The sequence below is a fragment of the Bos grunniens genome, chromosome 1 (genome assembly GCF_055505025.1).
Source record: "Bos grunniens cultivar Pamir isolate PY7600 chromosome 1, Bosgru_T2T1.0, whole genome shotgun sequence".
Taxonomy (NCBI): domain Eukaryota; kingdom Metazoa; phylum Chordata; class Mammalia; order Artiodactyla; family Bovidae; genus Bos; species Bos grunniens.
The window spans coordinates 31265339-31280702 of record NC_141165.1 but is presented as its reverse complement, the minus strand read 5'-3'; the positions used below and the strand labels follow the sequence as shown (position 1 = coordinate 31280702).

General features: G+C 35.5%; 1 protein-coding gene across 22 annotated transcripts in view; it reads right to left on the bottom strand.

Moving 5' to 3' along the window:
- The window catches only part of TRPC1 (transient receptor potential cation channel subfamily C member 1), a 61951-nt gene that overhangs the window by 30125 nt on the left and 16462 nt on the right, over nt 1-15364 (bottom strand). For 12 of the 22 annotated variants that reach the window (XR_015157089.1, XR_015157097.1, XR_015157105.1 and 9 more), the window contains 3 exons: nt 13003-13104; nt 8984-9186; nt 160-291 (listed from right to left, as the gene is read on the bottom strand). Coding sequence is in view for 15 of the 22 variants with exons in the window: in XM_086382375.1 (XP_086238501.1) it covers nt 160-291; nt 8984-9186; nt 13003-13104 (437 nt within the window). In the remaining 7 variants the exon portion in view is untranslated. The remainder of the gene's footprint in view (nt 1-159; nt 292-8983; nt 9187-13002; nt 13105-15364) is intronic. The other 10 variants (XM_086382540.1, XM_086381727.1, XM_086381803.1 and 7 more) reach the window with 1 other exon arrangement.

Genomic DNA, 15364 nt, shown 5'->3' with positions numbered 1-15364 from the left:
TGAGAGAAGAGGAAAATCCTAAGTATGTGGCAGGAAGGCCTGGTCATTTTGGATCACATGTAAATAAACATTAAGTGATAATTTGGCCTATGAAAAAATTCATGCTGAAAATATTTTGGAAAAAAAGAGAGATAATTTACAATTTCCATTCATTCCCACCTGAATTCCACCTCCACGAGGCTTAGTTCTTTTAAATCAGCACTAAGTTCAAATGCTCTCAGAATTGGATCCTCCTCTGTTAACATTATTAGAGCTGGACTGGCCAAGCAGCGATATATATCAAGACGAAACCTGAGATAAAATTTGATTCCATTATGTAAAACATTTATTATATACATGTGATTAGTATTTTTAACCTATAATTTCCATAAATTTAAAATATTATAAAATTAAAAGAAAATAAAACATTTATAATACACTTATTATAAAGCCTACATAAAAATAAAGACTTAAAAATAAATATTCTGAGAAATAATTATTGAAAAATTTTATACCATTGCTTTTAAACAAATCGTTTTAGTATTTCTTTTCATAGATTTAAAACTCTGTATCCTTCAATTTAATTAAAAAGTTTCTATTCCTGAACTTAGTATTATTTTAAATGAAATCTGCTAATAACTAATTGAATATATGGATGCTTATTAAATTTTCCTTCCCCAGCAATAAATTTACTTTAATATGCTACATATATACAACACATGACTCATTCAATCAGGTTATTTTTGAAAGACGTTTTCAAATCTTAAGAATAAAATCATTCATTTATGCCTAATTTCTAGCTAATAGAAAAGTATTCCCTTTACCTTCCATGAGCTAATTAATGTTCATATTCAATATCTAACAGGAACCAAATCAAAAAAGTTTTGCTACTATTCTTTCATTTATAAACATATAATTCTTAATTTAAAATTTGGTAACTATTATATATTCTTACTTTTAAATAAAAATTTAATATATGTCTGTTTCTTTTAAAAAAGCAAGCAGTTTAGAAACATAATGCTCTGCAATTTTTCTCCTTCTACCAAGTCTACTCCTCGAAGATAGTCACCTTTCAGAGAATTGTGAAAAATCTTTCCTGATATTTTCTAGTCATACACAAAAGTGCTCAGACATACTGTATACAGGGACAATTATTTCTATGTCACTACATACAGAGTAACCTCATTATTTCCTAAAACTGGATGGTTTTCCATTTGATGGCAGTCCAACTTAATGGAAATTTAGGTTGCTTCTAATTTTTTACTTCAATTAATAATGTAACAATGATTATTCTTTAGCTCATATATCCTTTGCACACTCAGAATTGCTGGATAAAATGGCATGTGTATCTTAAAATCTGGAGGATGTTTCCAAAGCACAAACAATAAGGAAAGCTCATTTCCCCCCCACATCTTCATGCTGCCACTCTAAAGGAAGAAAAATGGAATTTTAAGAGTGGTATTACTCTAAATTTCTCTAAAAGCTCAAGCATCCTTTCATGTTTACTTTTCATTATAGTTCTGTAAACTATCTGTTCATTTGTATTTCCCTATTTTTCTGGTGATTTTTAAAAAAATTCATCAACTTGTAAAATCTCTTTATATATCAAAGAAATTAGCCCTCTGTCTAGTCAAAAGTGTTTTAAATACTTTTCCCCAGTTGGTTGTTTGTCTTTTTACTTTGCAATGAAATTTTTCTGTATAGAAATTAAAAACTTTTATGAAATAAATTTATTGAACTATTTCTTATTTAACTGCTAGGTCTCATGTCTTAGACACAAAAATGGGCGCTATATAATGCATTTTTAAGAAAACAATATTTATGAAATCCAACTTTGATCTAGCTATTTAATAAACTAGTACAATTATTTTATCTTAAGCAAGGATTTCTAAAGCGGTATTTGTCTACACCAAAACTGCTCCAAAAACTTGAGAAAAAATATATACACTTAAGCAACTAATTTGTTTCCATCATTATGCCTGTACTATTTTTATGGTAATTAATTTCAGCGGGTTGTTTGTAAAAATGACTTTTGTATTAGCCTACATTATCATGTCTAAAAATATGGATTAGGGACATAATGCACAGAAAAACTGCTCGTATTGGTGGCAAACAAGTGGCTGTATAACAATGAAGTGCCATAGTACGGAAAGAAATTAGATAGAATCAGAAAAATAATGAGGCTGCACCACTTTATAACATCTGTCATTTTGGGCATAGAGAATAGATTTGTGGTTGACAAGGGGGGAGGGGGGAAGAAGATGGACTGGGAGTTTGGGGTTGGCAGATGCAAACTACTATATGTAGAATGGATTAACAACAAGGTCCTCCTGTTGAGCACAGGGAACTATATTCAATACCCTCTGATAAACCATAAAGAAAAGAATATAAAAAAGAATGTACATATGTGCATCTCTGAGTCACACTGGGGTATAGCTAATATCAGTATCATGTTATAAATCAACTGTACTTCAGTAAATGAAAATAAAATAAAATCTGTCATTTTGGTATTCAAAACACTATCAAAAGTAATGGTGGAATATAAAGAGATCAATGATTTTACTATACAAAAATATGCATAAAACGGACAAAATCATTTTTTAAAAAATCAACTATTTCAGGTCACTCAAAATTATCTATTGACAATCAATTACTGGAAAACTACCAGAACTTCAGGCAGGAATGGCTGGAACCTGTGGCCTTTTTGCCTAAGGCCACATCCATCATCTCTGCTTTTAGTTCATTTAAGGATAACCGTAGTTTTCCATTCTGAAACTGGTAAATCTGCACCTTTGTGCTGCTGCTGCTGCTGCTAAGTTACTTCAGTCGTTTCCGACTCTGTGCGACCCCATAGACGGCAGTCCACCAGGTTCCCCCGTCCCTGGGATTCTCCAGAAAAGAACACTGGAGTGGGTTGCCACTTCCTTCTCCAAAGCATGCAAGTGAAAAGTGAAAGTGAAGTCGCTCAGTCGTGTCCAACTCTTAGCGACCCCATGGACTGCAGCCTACCATGCTCCTCCATCCATGGGATTTTTCAGGCAAGAGTACTGGAGTGGGGTGCCATTGCCTTCTCTGTGCTAACGGGGTATAAATCCATTTGTTGGGAGGTAAAAACCTACAGCTCTGCTGGCTGAAAGGATTGGACTTAATATGGATGACCAAGGAAAACCTGCAGTTTTTTATAAGACCAAGTTTGCAGGGTGAGGTGAGGGAAACAGTGGACCAAATGGAAATTTAATAGGGAGACCTTGGAAATGAGAAAAGATATACAAAGTCTCCACAAATTCCTAGCTGACTAAAAAATTAGGCATGTGTGCAGAGCATCAGGAAGTCTGATAAAAAGAAAAAGACAAGGAACTCTTAAGAAATGGCTGCAACTTTGAATGCATTCCCCAACTAAACCATAGGTGTTTTTGTGCTTTATATTCCACAAAAGAGTGAAAACATACAGTATTTGTCCTTCTCCATCTGACTTGTTTCACTTAGCATAAAGCTCTCAAGGTCTAACCATGTTGTTACAAATGGAAAGACTGTATCACCTAGCACTGCTCTGAAATTTAAAAACCAGTATCTCACAAACACAGACTGCCTCTCTTCCTTATTGCTAGTATACTGGCTCTTCAACTTCCCTGAAACCTTTATCCATCTCTTTTTTGGTTAACTTTCTTTTCTCCTGCAGCTCTGCTTAGCAATTCCTGAAAATGACTTTAGTCAGAGCTCTTTTGACATTTGCTGTAACTGTTTTCTCAAACATTAATAACAAACTCTCTCAAAGCCTTCAACAAATATACCAAACCACTTGCAGTTCCCTAAATAAACCACATTCATGTACTATGTAAAATGCCTTTTACCTTTTAATTTTTATTCATACTTAAACACTGAGCTCAAGCCACAGCTCCTCTAAAAGCTTTCAGAGCAAGCTTTTTTCACATCTCAAATCAAAACAGCATTGTGTTCTCTCCAGCATCAAACCCTATCTCCAAATGCTTATTACACATGTAAGCATACTATTGGAAAATAATTTATATTTAACATTAATAAAGGATTTTAATACTTAGTCCCCTCACCAGGGATTGAACCTTTGCCTTTGGCAGTGGAAGCGTGGTGTCCTAACCACTGGATTGCCAGGAAATTTCTCATAGACTAGTAACCGCCAGGGGCGCTGGCCAGGAGGACCAACCCCACGTCCAAGGAGTTGTGGCTGCGTGGGCGCAGGAGGGCCTAGAGGAGCTATCCCACGTTGAAGGTCAGGAAGGGCGGCAGTGAGGAGATAACCCCTCATCCAAGGTAAGGAGCAATGGCTGCGCTTTGCTGGAGCAGCCGTGAAGAGATACCCCACGCCCAAGGTAAGAGAAACCCAAGTAAGACAGTAGGTGTTACAAGACGGTAGGTGTTCAGAAGGCAAACACACTGAAACCATACTCACAGAAAACTAGTCAATCTAATCACACTAGGACCACAGCCTTGTCTAACTCAATGAAACTAAGCCATGCCCGTGGGGCCACCCAAGATGGGTGGGTCATGGTGGAGTGATCTGACAGAATGTGGTCCACTGGAGAAGGGAATGGCAAACCACTTCAGTATTCTTGCCTTGAGAACCCCATGAACAGTATGAAAAAGCAAAATGATGGGATACTGAAAGAGAAACTCCCCAGGTCGGTAGGTGCCCAATATGCTACTGGAGAAGAGTGGAGAAATAACTCCAGAAAGAATGAAGGGATGGAGCCAAAGCAAAAAGAATACCCAGCTGTGGATGTGACTGGTGAGAGAAGCAAGGTCCGATGCTGTAAAGAACAATATTGCATAGGAACCTGGAATGTCAGGTCCATGAATCAAGGCAAACTGGAAGTGGTCAAACAAGAGATGGCAAGAGTGAATGTCGACATTCTAGGAATCAGCGAACTGAAATGGACTGGAATGGGTGAATTTAACTCAGATGACCATTATATCTACTACTGCAGGCAGGAATCCCTCAGAAGAAATGGAGTAGCCATCATGGTCAACAAAAGAGTCCAAAATGCAGTACTTGGATGCAATCTCAAAAACGACAGAATGATCTCTGTTCGTTTCCAAGGCAAACCATTTAATATCACAGTAATCCAAGTCTATGCCCCAACCAGTAATGCTGAAGAAGCTGAAGTTGAATGGTTCTATGAAGACCTACAAGACCTTTTAGAACTAACACCCAAAAAAGATGCCCTTTTCATTATAGGGGACTGGAATGCAAAAGTAGGAAGTCAAGAAACACCTGGAGTAACAGGCAATTTTGGCCTTGGAATACGGAATGAAGCAGGGCAAAGACGAATAGAGTTTTGCCAAGAAAATGCACTGGTCATAACAAATACCTTCTTCCAACAACACAAGAGAAGACTCTATACATGGACATCACCAGATGGTCAACACCGAAATCAGATTGATTATATTCTTTGCAGCCAAAGATGGAGAAGGTCTATACAGTCAGCAAAAACAAGACCAGGAGCTGACTGTGGCTCAGACCATGAACTCCTTATTGCCAAATTCAGACTTAAATTGAAGAAAGTAGGGAAAACCACTCGACCATTCAGGTATGACCTAAATCAAATCCCTTATGATTATACAGTGGAAGTGAGAAATAGATTTAAGGGCCTAGATCTGATAGAGTGCCTGATGAACTATGGAATGAGGTTCGTGACATTGTACAGCAGACAGGGATCAAGACCATTCCCATAGAAAAGAAATGCAAAAAAGCAAAATGGCTGTCTGGGGAGGCCTTACAAATAGCTGTGAAAAGAAGAGAAGTGAAACGCAAAGGAGAAAAGGAAAGATATAAACGTTTGAATGCAGAGTTCCAAAGAATAGCAAGAAGAGATAAGAAAGCCTTCTTCAGTGATCAATGCAAAGAAATAGAGGAAAACAACAGAATGGGAAAGACTAGGGATCTCTTCAAGAAAATCAGAGATACCAAAGGAACATTTCATGCAAAGATGGGCTCGATAAAGGACAGAAATGGTATGGACCTAACAGAAGCAGAAGATATTAAGAAGAGGTGGCAAGAATACACAGAAGAACTGTACAAAAAAGATCTTCACAACCCAGATAATCACGATGGTATGATCACTCACCTAGAGCCAGACATCCTGGAATGTGAAGTCAAGTGGGCCTTAGAAAGCATCACTACGAACAAAGCTAGTGCAGGTGATAGAATTCCTGTTGAGCTATTTCAAATCCTGGAAGATGATGCTGTGAAAGTGCTGCACTCAATATGCCAGCAAATTTGGAAAACTCAGCAGTGGCCACAGGACTGGAAAAGGTCAGTTTTCATTCCAATCCCAAAGAAAGGTAATGCCAAAGAATGCTCAAACTACCGCACAATTGCACTCATCTCACACGCTAGTAAAGTAATGCTCAAAATTCTCCAAGCCAGGCTTCAGCAATATGTGAACCGTGAACTTCCTGATGTTGAAGCTGGTTTTAGAAAAGGCAGAGGAACCAGAGATCAAATTGCCAACATCCGCTGGATCATCGAAAAAGCAAGAGAGTTCCAGAAAAGCATCTATTTCTGCTTTATTGACTATGCCAAAGCCTTTGACTGTGGATCACAATAAACTGTGGAAAATTCTGAAAGAGATGGGAATACCAGACCACCTGACCTGCCTCTTGAGAAATCTGTTTGCAGGTCAGGAAGCAACAGTTAGAACTGGACATGGAACAACAGACTGGTTCCAAATAGGAAAAGGAGTTTGTCAAGGCTGTATATTGTCACCCTGTTTATTTAACTTATATGCAGAGTACATAATGAGAAACGCTGGACTGGAAGAAACACAAGCTGGAATCAAGATTGCTGGGAGAAATATCAATAACCTCAGATATGCAGATGACACCACCCTTATGGCAGAAAGTGAAGAGGAACTCAAAAGCCTCTTGATGAAAGTGAAAGTGGAAAGTGAAAAAGTTGGCTTAAAGCTCAACATTCAGAAAACAGAAGATCATGGCATTCGGTCCCATCACTTCATGGGAAATAGATGGGGAAACACTGGAAACAGTGTTAGACTTTACTTTTCTGGGCTCCAAAATCACTGCAGATGGTGACTGAAGCCATGAAATTAAAAGACGCTTAATCCTTGGAAGGAAAGTTATGACCAACCTAGATAGCATATTCAAAAGCAGAGACATTCCTTTGCCAACAAAGGTTCGTCTAGTCAAGGCTATGGTTTTTCCTGTGGTCATGTATGGATGTGAGAGTTGGACTGTGAAGAAGGCTGAGCGCTGAAGAATTGATGCTTTTGAACTGTGGTGTTGGAGAAGACTCTTGAGAGTCCCTTGGACTGCAAGGAGATCCAACCAGTTCATTCTGAAGGAGATCAGCCCTGGGATTTCTTTGGGAGGAATGATGCTAAAGCTGAAACTCCAGTACTTTGGCCACCTCATGCGAAGAGTTGACTCATTGGAAAAGACTCTGATGCTGGGAGGGATTGGGGACAAGAGGAGAAAGGGACGACAGAGGATGAGATGGCTGGATGGCATCACTGACTCGATGGACGTTGAGTCTCAGTGAACTCCAGGAGTTGATGATGGACAGGGAGGCCTGGGGTGCTGCGATTCATGGGGTTGCAAAGAGTCGGACACGACTGAGCGACTGATCTGATCTGATCTGATCTGAGTCATTTTAAAACTAAAAAGTTAGATAAATTGCCATAGCTGGGCTTCCCTGGTGGCTCAGTGGTAACGGATCTGCCTGCCCATGCAAGGGACAGGGGTTAATTCCCTGATCCAAGAAGATCTATATGCCATGGAGCAACTAAGCCTGTGTACCACAACTACTGAGCCTGTTGCTCTAGAACCTGCGAACCTGTGAGTAGTAACTACTGCACCCACATGCCGAAACTCCTGGAGCCTGACTGCCCTAGAGCCCATGCTCCACGAGAGAAGCCACCACAGTGAGAAGCCTGTGCACTAGAGAGTAGCCCCTGCTCCCCGCAACTAAGAGAAAATCCACGCGCAGCAACGAGGACCCAGCACAGTCAAAAACAAATAAATAAAATTATTTTTAAAATGGTTTTTAAAATTGCCATAACTACCAACCAGATCTTATCAAAGAGAAACATAGATCTCATTGGAAAATAGACTTGGAAATAGAAAAAATTTTCAGTACAATCTCTGCAAGTAAACATTAAATCGATTCCCAGTAGACTTTTCCAATTTATGGATTTGTGACTATCTGTTGATCCACCAAAGATCTGTTCTTAAGGAGAGGAATGAGGTAAGGTAGATGGCGCACAGCTTTAAAGCTAATTTCACAGATACTGTACAAGAAGACTTAACTAGAAAACAGTGACAACAGATGACATGGGACTTCCAACCATATTTTCTGTAGTAAATGCTTTATCTGACACTATGTTAACTACATCTGACCACTGTAAAGATAATATATACATAAAGGCTATGCTGAAAATGAGATTTTCAAGTCTAGCCCAAAACCACACACGTTATACCACATGCACATGTGTGATCTTGCTCAACCTGTCCAGGAAGAGATACTTTCTTGAGTTCATTTACCCCTCAGTTGTTAATATTTTTGACTGGGGAGAATGGGAAGAGAAAAAGACTTAAATATTGTGTGAGAGGGGACAAAGAGGCATAACAGGCTGAATATTTAGATAGGTAACAGTATTTATTTATAAATAAGATAGGAAGTAGTTATCTTCATCCCTTCCACTACTTGCAAATTCTTTTAGATTAATAAACCCTACTTCTAAAAAGCAAATAATGACCCTATCTCTGACCAACAGAATTATGAGATAAACCTTATTCATAATCTGAAAAGTTTTCCTGCTTATTCATCATTTAGTAAACATTTCTTTAAAATACAGAACTCATTGTATTAAGCAAAGGAGCTAGAAGTTTAGCTTTCATTACTCACTGCAATACCAGATTTCTTAAAAGTCTAAACAGAACAACGATAAAAACTATATTGACATATACCTTACTGCATCACACATCTTAATTTAAATCTTAATTTTCTGACCTGGAATGTCGGAGGCTGTCCTTTTTGTTTTTTGCAGAACACAATGTACATTCACAGCCAACTGCATGGGGCTTAGGTAGAGATACATCCTGTTTTAACAGCATTGTAAGAATCTCATAGTTGTTACGATGAGCAGCTAAAATGACAGGTGCAACATCCATAGTTGTTGAATACTCAGGATTCTGAATTCTCTCCATTAGTTTCTGAAAAATATTTATATAAACATCCAAAAGTTCTTACTTGTGACATCAAAAAAGCATTTATCTAAAAAATGTAATGAACAAAAGACACAAAGAATATAAAAATTATTTTGAGAAATATAATCACATTTTACTAGGATTAAATCTTTTTTGAAACTTCAAAACAACTTTAGTTAGTAAATGCAGTATAATCATGACAGACAAAATCTTCACTAGGAAATATTCATATAGCCAGAGTTTTGTTTTTCTAACAAAGAAGAAGTGTGGATATCTGGAGAAATACTTTAGGAAAAAGCGTTTCATTTTCACAAGATTATGACAACATGCATGACAAGGATAAAGAACAAGAATTTTAGAGAGAGAATATAATGGAAAAACAGAAGTGTTAAAAATAGGCAAAGTATAAAGGCATGAGAAAAAAATGTTTAAATCCACCTCTACGACAAAACCTTGCCACATTGATAGCAATGAAGTTACTTGTAAAGAATAAGAAAATAGGAGGCACTCTTCATTTTGTATAATTCTCTACATATTTTCAAACACCACTTATACTTCCTGTTACAAATGTACAAAAACACTAACAATCACAGCTCCTGGAACCACTAGGCAGTTTGTATTTATTATCTCATTTAATCCCCACAATAGCCTGCAAAATTAAGCATTATAATCTCCATGAAGAAACTGAGGCTCAGAGAAGTGAATGTGCCCGAGCTATACAACAGAGTGGCAAAGTGCAGATAGAACCCAGGTGTCTGGTCCTCTGGAGCCCGAGCTCCTTTCACTACATGGGCTCATGCCTGGTGACTGCATAACATGAGGAAAGAAACATCAGTAAATAAAGAGCCAGGTAAAGTAAATAAGGTTGACTTATGACTATTGTATATTCTTTCTAATACTTATCACTTTTTCACAGCTGTTTTCCTGTGAGCTGTTTGATTCCATAGTATAAGCTCATCAAGTTCACAGTTAATTTTTGTAATTTTTACTAACATTGCAATAGTACACACATTATAAAAAACCTGAAAAATATACAAAAGCCGAAATAAAAATACCCAGTTTCTACAGTATTTGTTTTTAATCCTTTTGCCACCACACCTGCTTTTAAAGGCAACTTCAAGGAAGCTATAACAAAGACTCTTCTGGAAAAAAAACTTTTTGTACAGAATTTTGCATGCAATTTAAGGGAGTTCATAGATTTTATGTTCAAGGTATTTTATTTTGCTACTATAAATAATACTATCACAAACATCTTTATGAATACAGCTTTTTCAAACTTTAGGATTATCTCATTAACATAGAACCCTTGAAATGGAATTATAGGTCTAAAGGCCATGAGCAATTTTGAAGCTTTGATACGTATTATCAAGACCTTTTAATAGTTTATATTACTAATAACACAGGAATGTACCCACACTCTAAGATTTACTCACCAGCACTGGGCATGATCATTCCCAATTTATGAGCGAAAAAACTATCACGAATATTAATTTACTTTTCTTTGATTACTGGTAAATTTTATTATTTTCTGACATTCTTATTTTTTTCCTTTTATGAATAGTTTGTTTATATACTTCCCTTCTATTTATTGGGGTCTTCAAATTAATGAATTTATTTAAAAATTACAGAGAAATCTATAAAAATTTACTCCATTTCCCCTAATTACAAAAGAAGAAGTTATAAAGAGGAGGAAGTCATATTTAATCTCTTACGAAAAAAATGGTCCTTATTTTTCCCATGAAACATACTTAACTATGTGAAAAACAGATGATTAAAATCCCTAATTTCATTGCACAAAATATAATCTACATACTATAAAAAAGAAACCTGTATTTGAAAGTCAAAATTTATCAAAAGACAATTTTGATAAGCCAAGAATATAGAATGAATTCACTGAGATGACAAATTTAAAAAGTATATAAAAATACTTGACATTGCCTGTCTAGAGGTAATCAACCTGTTAAAAAGTGATCTTGCTGTCACTAGAAGTATTCAAAGCAAAGGCTGGATAGCCTTTTTTGTTAGAGACACTGAAAAAGTGTTCTCTTACTGAGTAGGTGAGGACTGCCTGGCCTTATAACTCAAGATTCGACTGGCAGTGGTAATGGTGATGAAATAATATCAGTCAGTTGCTCCAATATCCTGGAACTCTACACTCAACCTCCTCAAGGGAGTAAATGGGTTAAGAGGTTAGGAGGTTGAACAGGTAGGGATACCAAAATATACTATAACTGGAGGACAGGTGACAGAAAATTGAATAGGATTCTAGACATTTCTGATCTTTTGAACAGGAACTATACTATTAGCTCTTTTTTCTCTATACTGTTGGTTGCTTGCTACCACTTAAAATTAGCTGGAACTATCCTTGGGAGAAAATTATGCTTACACAAATTTTGTCATAGTTTAAATGAGGGAAAATTATTTCAGTTAATATAAAGTATTCAATTTAGGGGAGCTTCTCATCTTTCTCAGAGAATGGCAGATCATTTGCAATGAATTTATAATTCTTTCTTAAACAATATTTTTCTTCTGATTATAGCCAGTTTACAACACTCCCAGAAATTATTTTTACTGATTATTTCACTATATCCTCACCAATAATGAATGTTATAACTGTTACATTTTGATACATACACAGAAAATATCTCATTTTTACAGTAGAATTTATTGCATTAGTGACTATCTTCTTAATCACAAAAGCAATAAAGAAAACAATATCCTTAATTTGGTAATGTGATGACTGCTGTTAGGTAACATTTTGCTATATTTCCATAGAATTCCTTTTCTATGCATATTTTTAACCTCAGATAATACTATATATACAGTTTACTATTCTCATTTTTTACCATTCTGTCCCAATGTTAGAATGTTAGGTGTTCCTAATTATTCCTTTAAAAACACTATTTTAATATACAGGTAGTTATTTATATTCAAATCTATTTTGGGATGTTTAAATTATGTCACATGGTTTTTTCATTGCTACAAATAAGATTACAAGTAACATTTTTGTCTACATTTCTGACCATTTCCTTGACAAATTCCTAGAGGAGGAAGTGATAGTTTAAAGAATATGAACATATTTCTTGTTACTGATACTTCCTGCCAAACCACTTTTCAAACTACCTTCCCTTCCAGTGGTGTATGAGACTATACTACTCCTTTGCTATCAATGGTTAGTACTTTTTAAACAATCTTTGCTATCTGATAAGCAAACATTTGCATTTCATATTTAATTATTAGTAAGATTATCATTTTGCACTTTGAGATTTTTCCACATCTTTTACTGATTTTTAAGTTTTTCATCAATTCATCTAATATTAAGATTATGAATTTGAGATATATGCTAAAAATATCTTTTGAAAGTTACCCATCTGCTTAATTTTTCCTGAGGTCTTGATTTCAGAAGTTTAACTTCTATACAACCAAAGGCTGTGCTACTGTGATTTTTGTTCAAAGTCCTTCCCTCTCAAACAGTTAAATATTCACCTACATTTTCTTCCAGTTTTATGGTTTCATTGTTTATATTTAAATCTTAAATCCAACTGGAAACTGATCTATATTTTCAACTTAGCCTGTAGAATGTTCCAAACTAAAAATACTGGATTGCATCAACAAAATTCTAGAAATATCACGAATTTTAAGGTTTCCTGATAGCAATATTAGTTATTCTTGCAAATGTCTACTTAAAGTAATATTTTTACAGAGTAAAAAAAAAATCTATTTCTATAAAACGAAGTAAATTGGAGGGGAAGAAAAAATGGCAATGGGGCAGATCTATTTTGGTTTAAAAATTCAAATTAATAAATATTTAAGAGTACTAACTACTATAGTTGGTCTTGATGATCGTTTTGGTCGATGATTAAGTAGTATATCAACAGCTCCCACTACTTCAGAGTCGATTGCCACCAAAAGTGCATCTGCGGACTTTAAAAAAAAAAAAAGTTAAAAATGAAAATGGAGGGAAAAAGGTAAACTATTTTTACTAATTCATAAAGAAAACTATTTTTTAATTTAAACTGTATTATATACAGTAATACTGAATTTTTAAAAATTTAGACTATCCAAACAGAACATTTGCTTGCCTTAGCCATACTTCTGTGTACCACAACACACACATTTTTATTCTGGTTTCACTGCTTGAGCTGATCAAATAATGAATGCTTGATAGTGGGGTTTATTAATGACACAGGGCTGATATAGGTAGTATTTAAAGTTGATATGTTATTTTTTCCAAGATGTTTATTTACTCTTGAACACTGGATCAAAAGAATCCTAACATTCCAAATCTATAAAAGAAATTGCCAAGAAAAATTACTACAAGCAAAGGATATAATCAATACAACCATGAAGTTAGGGGACAATGGAAAATAAAAGCAGGAGGAGCTGCTGTTCTCGTCTTTAAAGCACATATGGCTGACTGAAATTGTGTAAATCATGACATTAATATTAGCAATCTTTTTCCTTTTTTGGCCTTGCTGCACTGCTTGTGCTTTCTTAGTACCCTGACGAGGGATTGAACCCAGGCCACGGCAGTGAAAGCTCTGAGTCTTAACGAATGGACAGCCAGGAAATTCCCAATATTAGCAATTTTACCAAGTAAAAATCACAAAGAATTTTCTCTGAGGAATCAATGTCCTCAGAGACAAAGAGAAGTGACTTTACAGTTTGACTCCCAAACTATAGCTCATTTTGAAACTCCAACTCTGATAGGAGGAAAAAAGTAAATACAAGCGGAGTAAATGGAGACTTTTCAGCTTCTCAGTGTAACAAAACCTTCAGTCCTATTATGGTACTTAGCAACTGAGATCAGGTTTTCGGTTTCATTTTGCTTGGCTTAAGGAAAACCATAAAGGCAGAAGCAAAAAGCGGGGATAAGTAACAATTTAATCTAAGAAAACACTGATTATTTTCAGTATATACATTTTTAAACTATTATAATCTTTAATAACTATTTAAATCAACATTATCTCCCATAAAAGTAAAACTGTATCAGATCTTTAATCTTTGTAGCTGAAAAGAATAAAGCTTTCATCCACTTTATCTAGATGTTAAAAATAGGACTAAAAATGGCAGACTTTATCTGGATGTCTAAGAATAGGACTAAGCACCCCAAGGAATCGGACGGGGCCACATTCAACCATTAGGAACTGCCTGTGTATTCCCATAGGAAAAACTCCTCACCATCACGGGAAATTTAATTCATTATTTTATCCCTTAAAACTTTAAGGTTTCACTGAGCTGTAGCCTATTCTTTAAAATCTAGCACTATTATTATTCTGCTTTGCATACATTTCTAACTTCAGTTTGGTACTTGGTCAAGTGAAACAAACAAAAAGAACCATGTGTTCATTTCTACGAAACAGTTCACTTATGATTTTTAATTTTAACCTATAAAGCTAGCTAACTATAGTAATGCCACTGCTCTCAAAGTCCAAACACCAAGCAATACCGATCATCTGAAACATCATCGTGAATTCAGCTGTACATTTCTTCCCAAACCATACTGAGCTGTCACAAACTAACTTTATGGGCATTATTCCTTAGAAGGACCTGCCTCAACCACACTGACTTAAGAGATGTCTATAAATTACAGATATCTGGCTTTCCCAAGTACCCTTCCAGTCTTTATTGAATAAGAGAACAGCTAGATTAAAATCAAAAAAGAAGGGAGGAAGGACAAAAAATTGCTAAAAGTTGATCACTGAGAAGATAAAATATCAGCATACCAAAACCACTATCAATTCAAAGCAGTCTGAAACCATTTGATGTAAGCAAAAACATATCAATAATTTCAGACTACAAGAAGCAAATAAAATGATTATACTCTTGATGAGTCCCACTTATGATGCTAAAGTTAAATTATATTCAGATACACTATTTAGTAAAGAATAAAGAAAGATTCATGTTAAATCTTTCAAAGCTTAAAAGGATAAGCTTCAGGTAGAGAAATATTTACATAAAAAAAGTCAAGTAAATAACGAGTTGCCATTGACATGTTCTATACAAATGCTGTTACTTGATACATAAAAAGGTAGTTCTGAAGGGGAAAAATTATTTTTAAAATATCTATATGTACACAAAATGTCCTCATAAGTTTTGTTTCCCAATTTCTTACAGATATTTGACTATTCTTTATTAAATCTGCTTAGTACATATTTATTATGTATTAATGGAGTTACTCCCT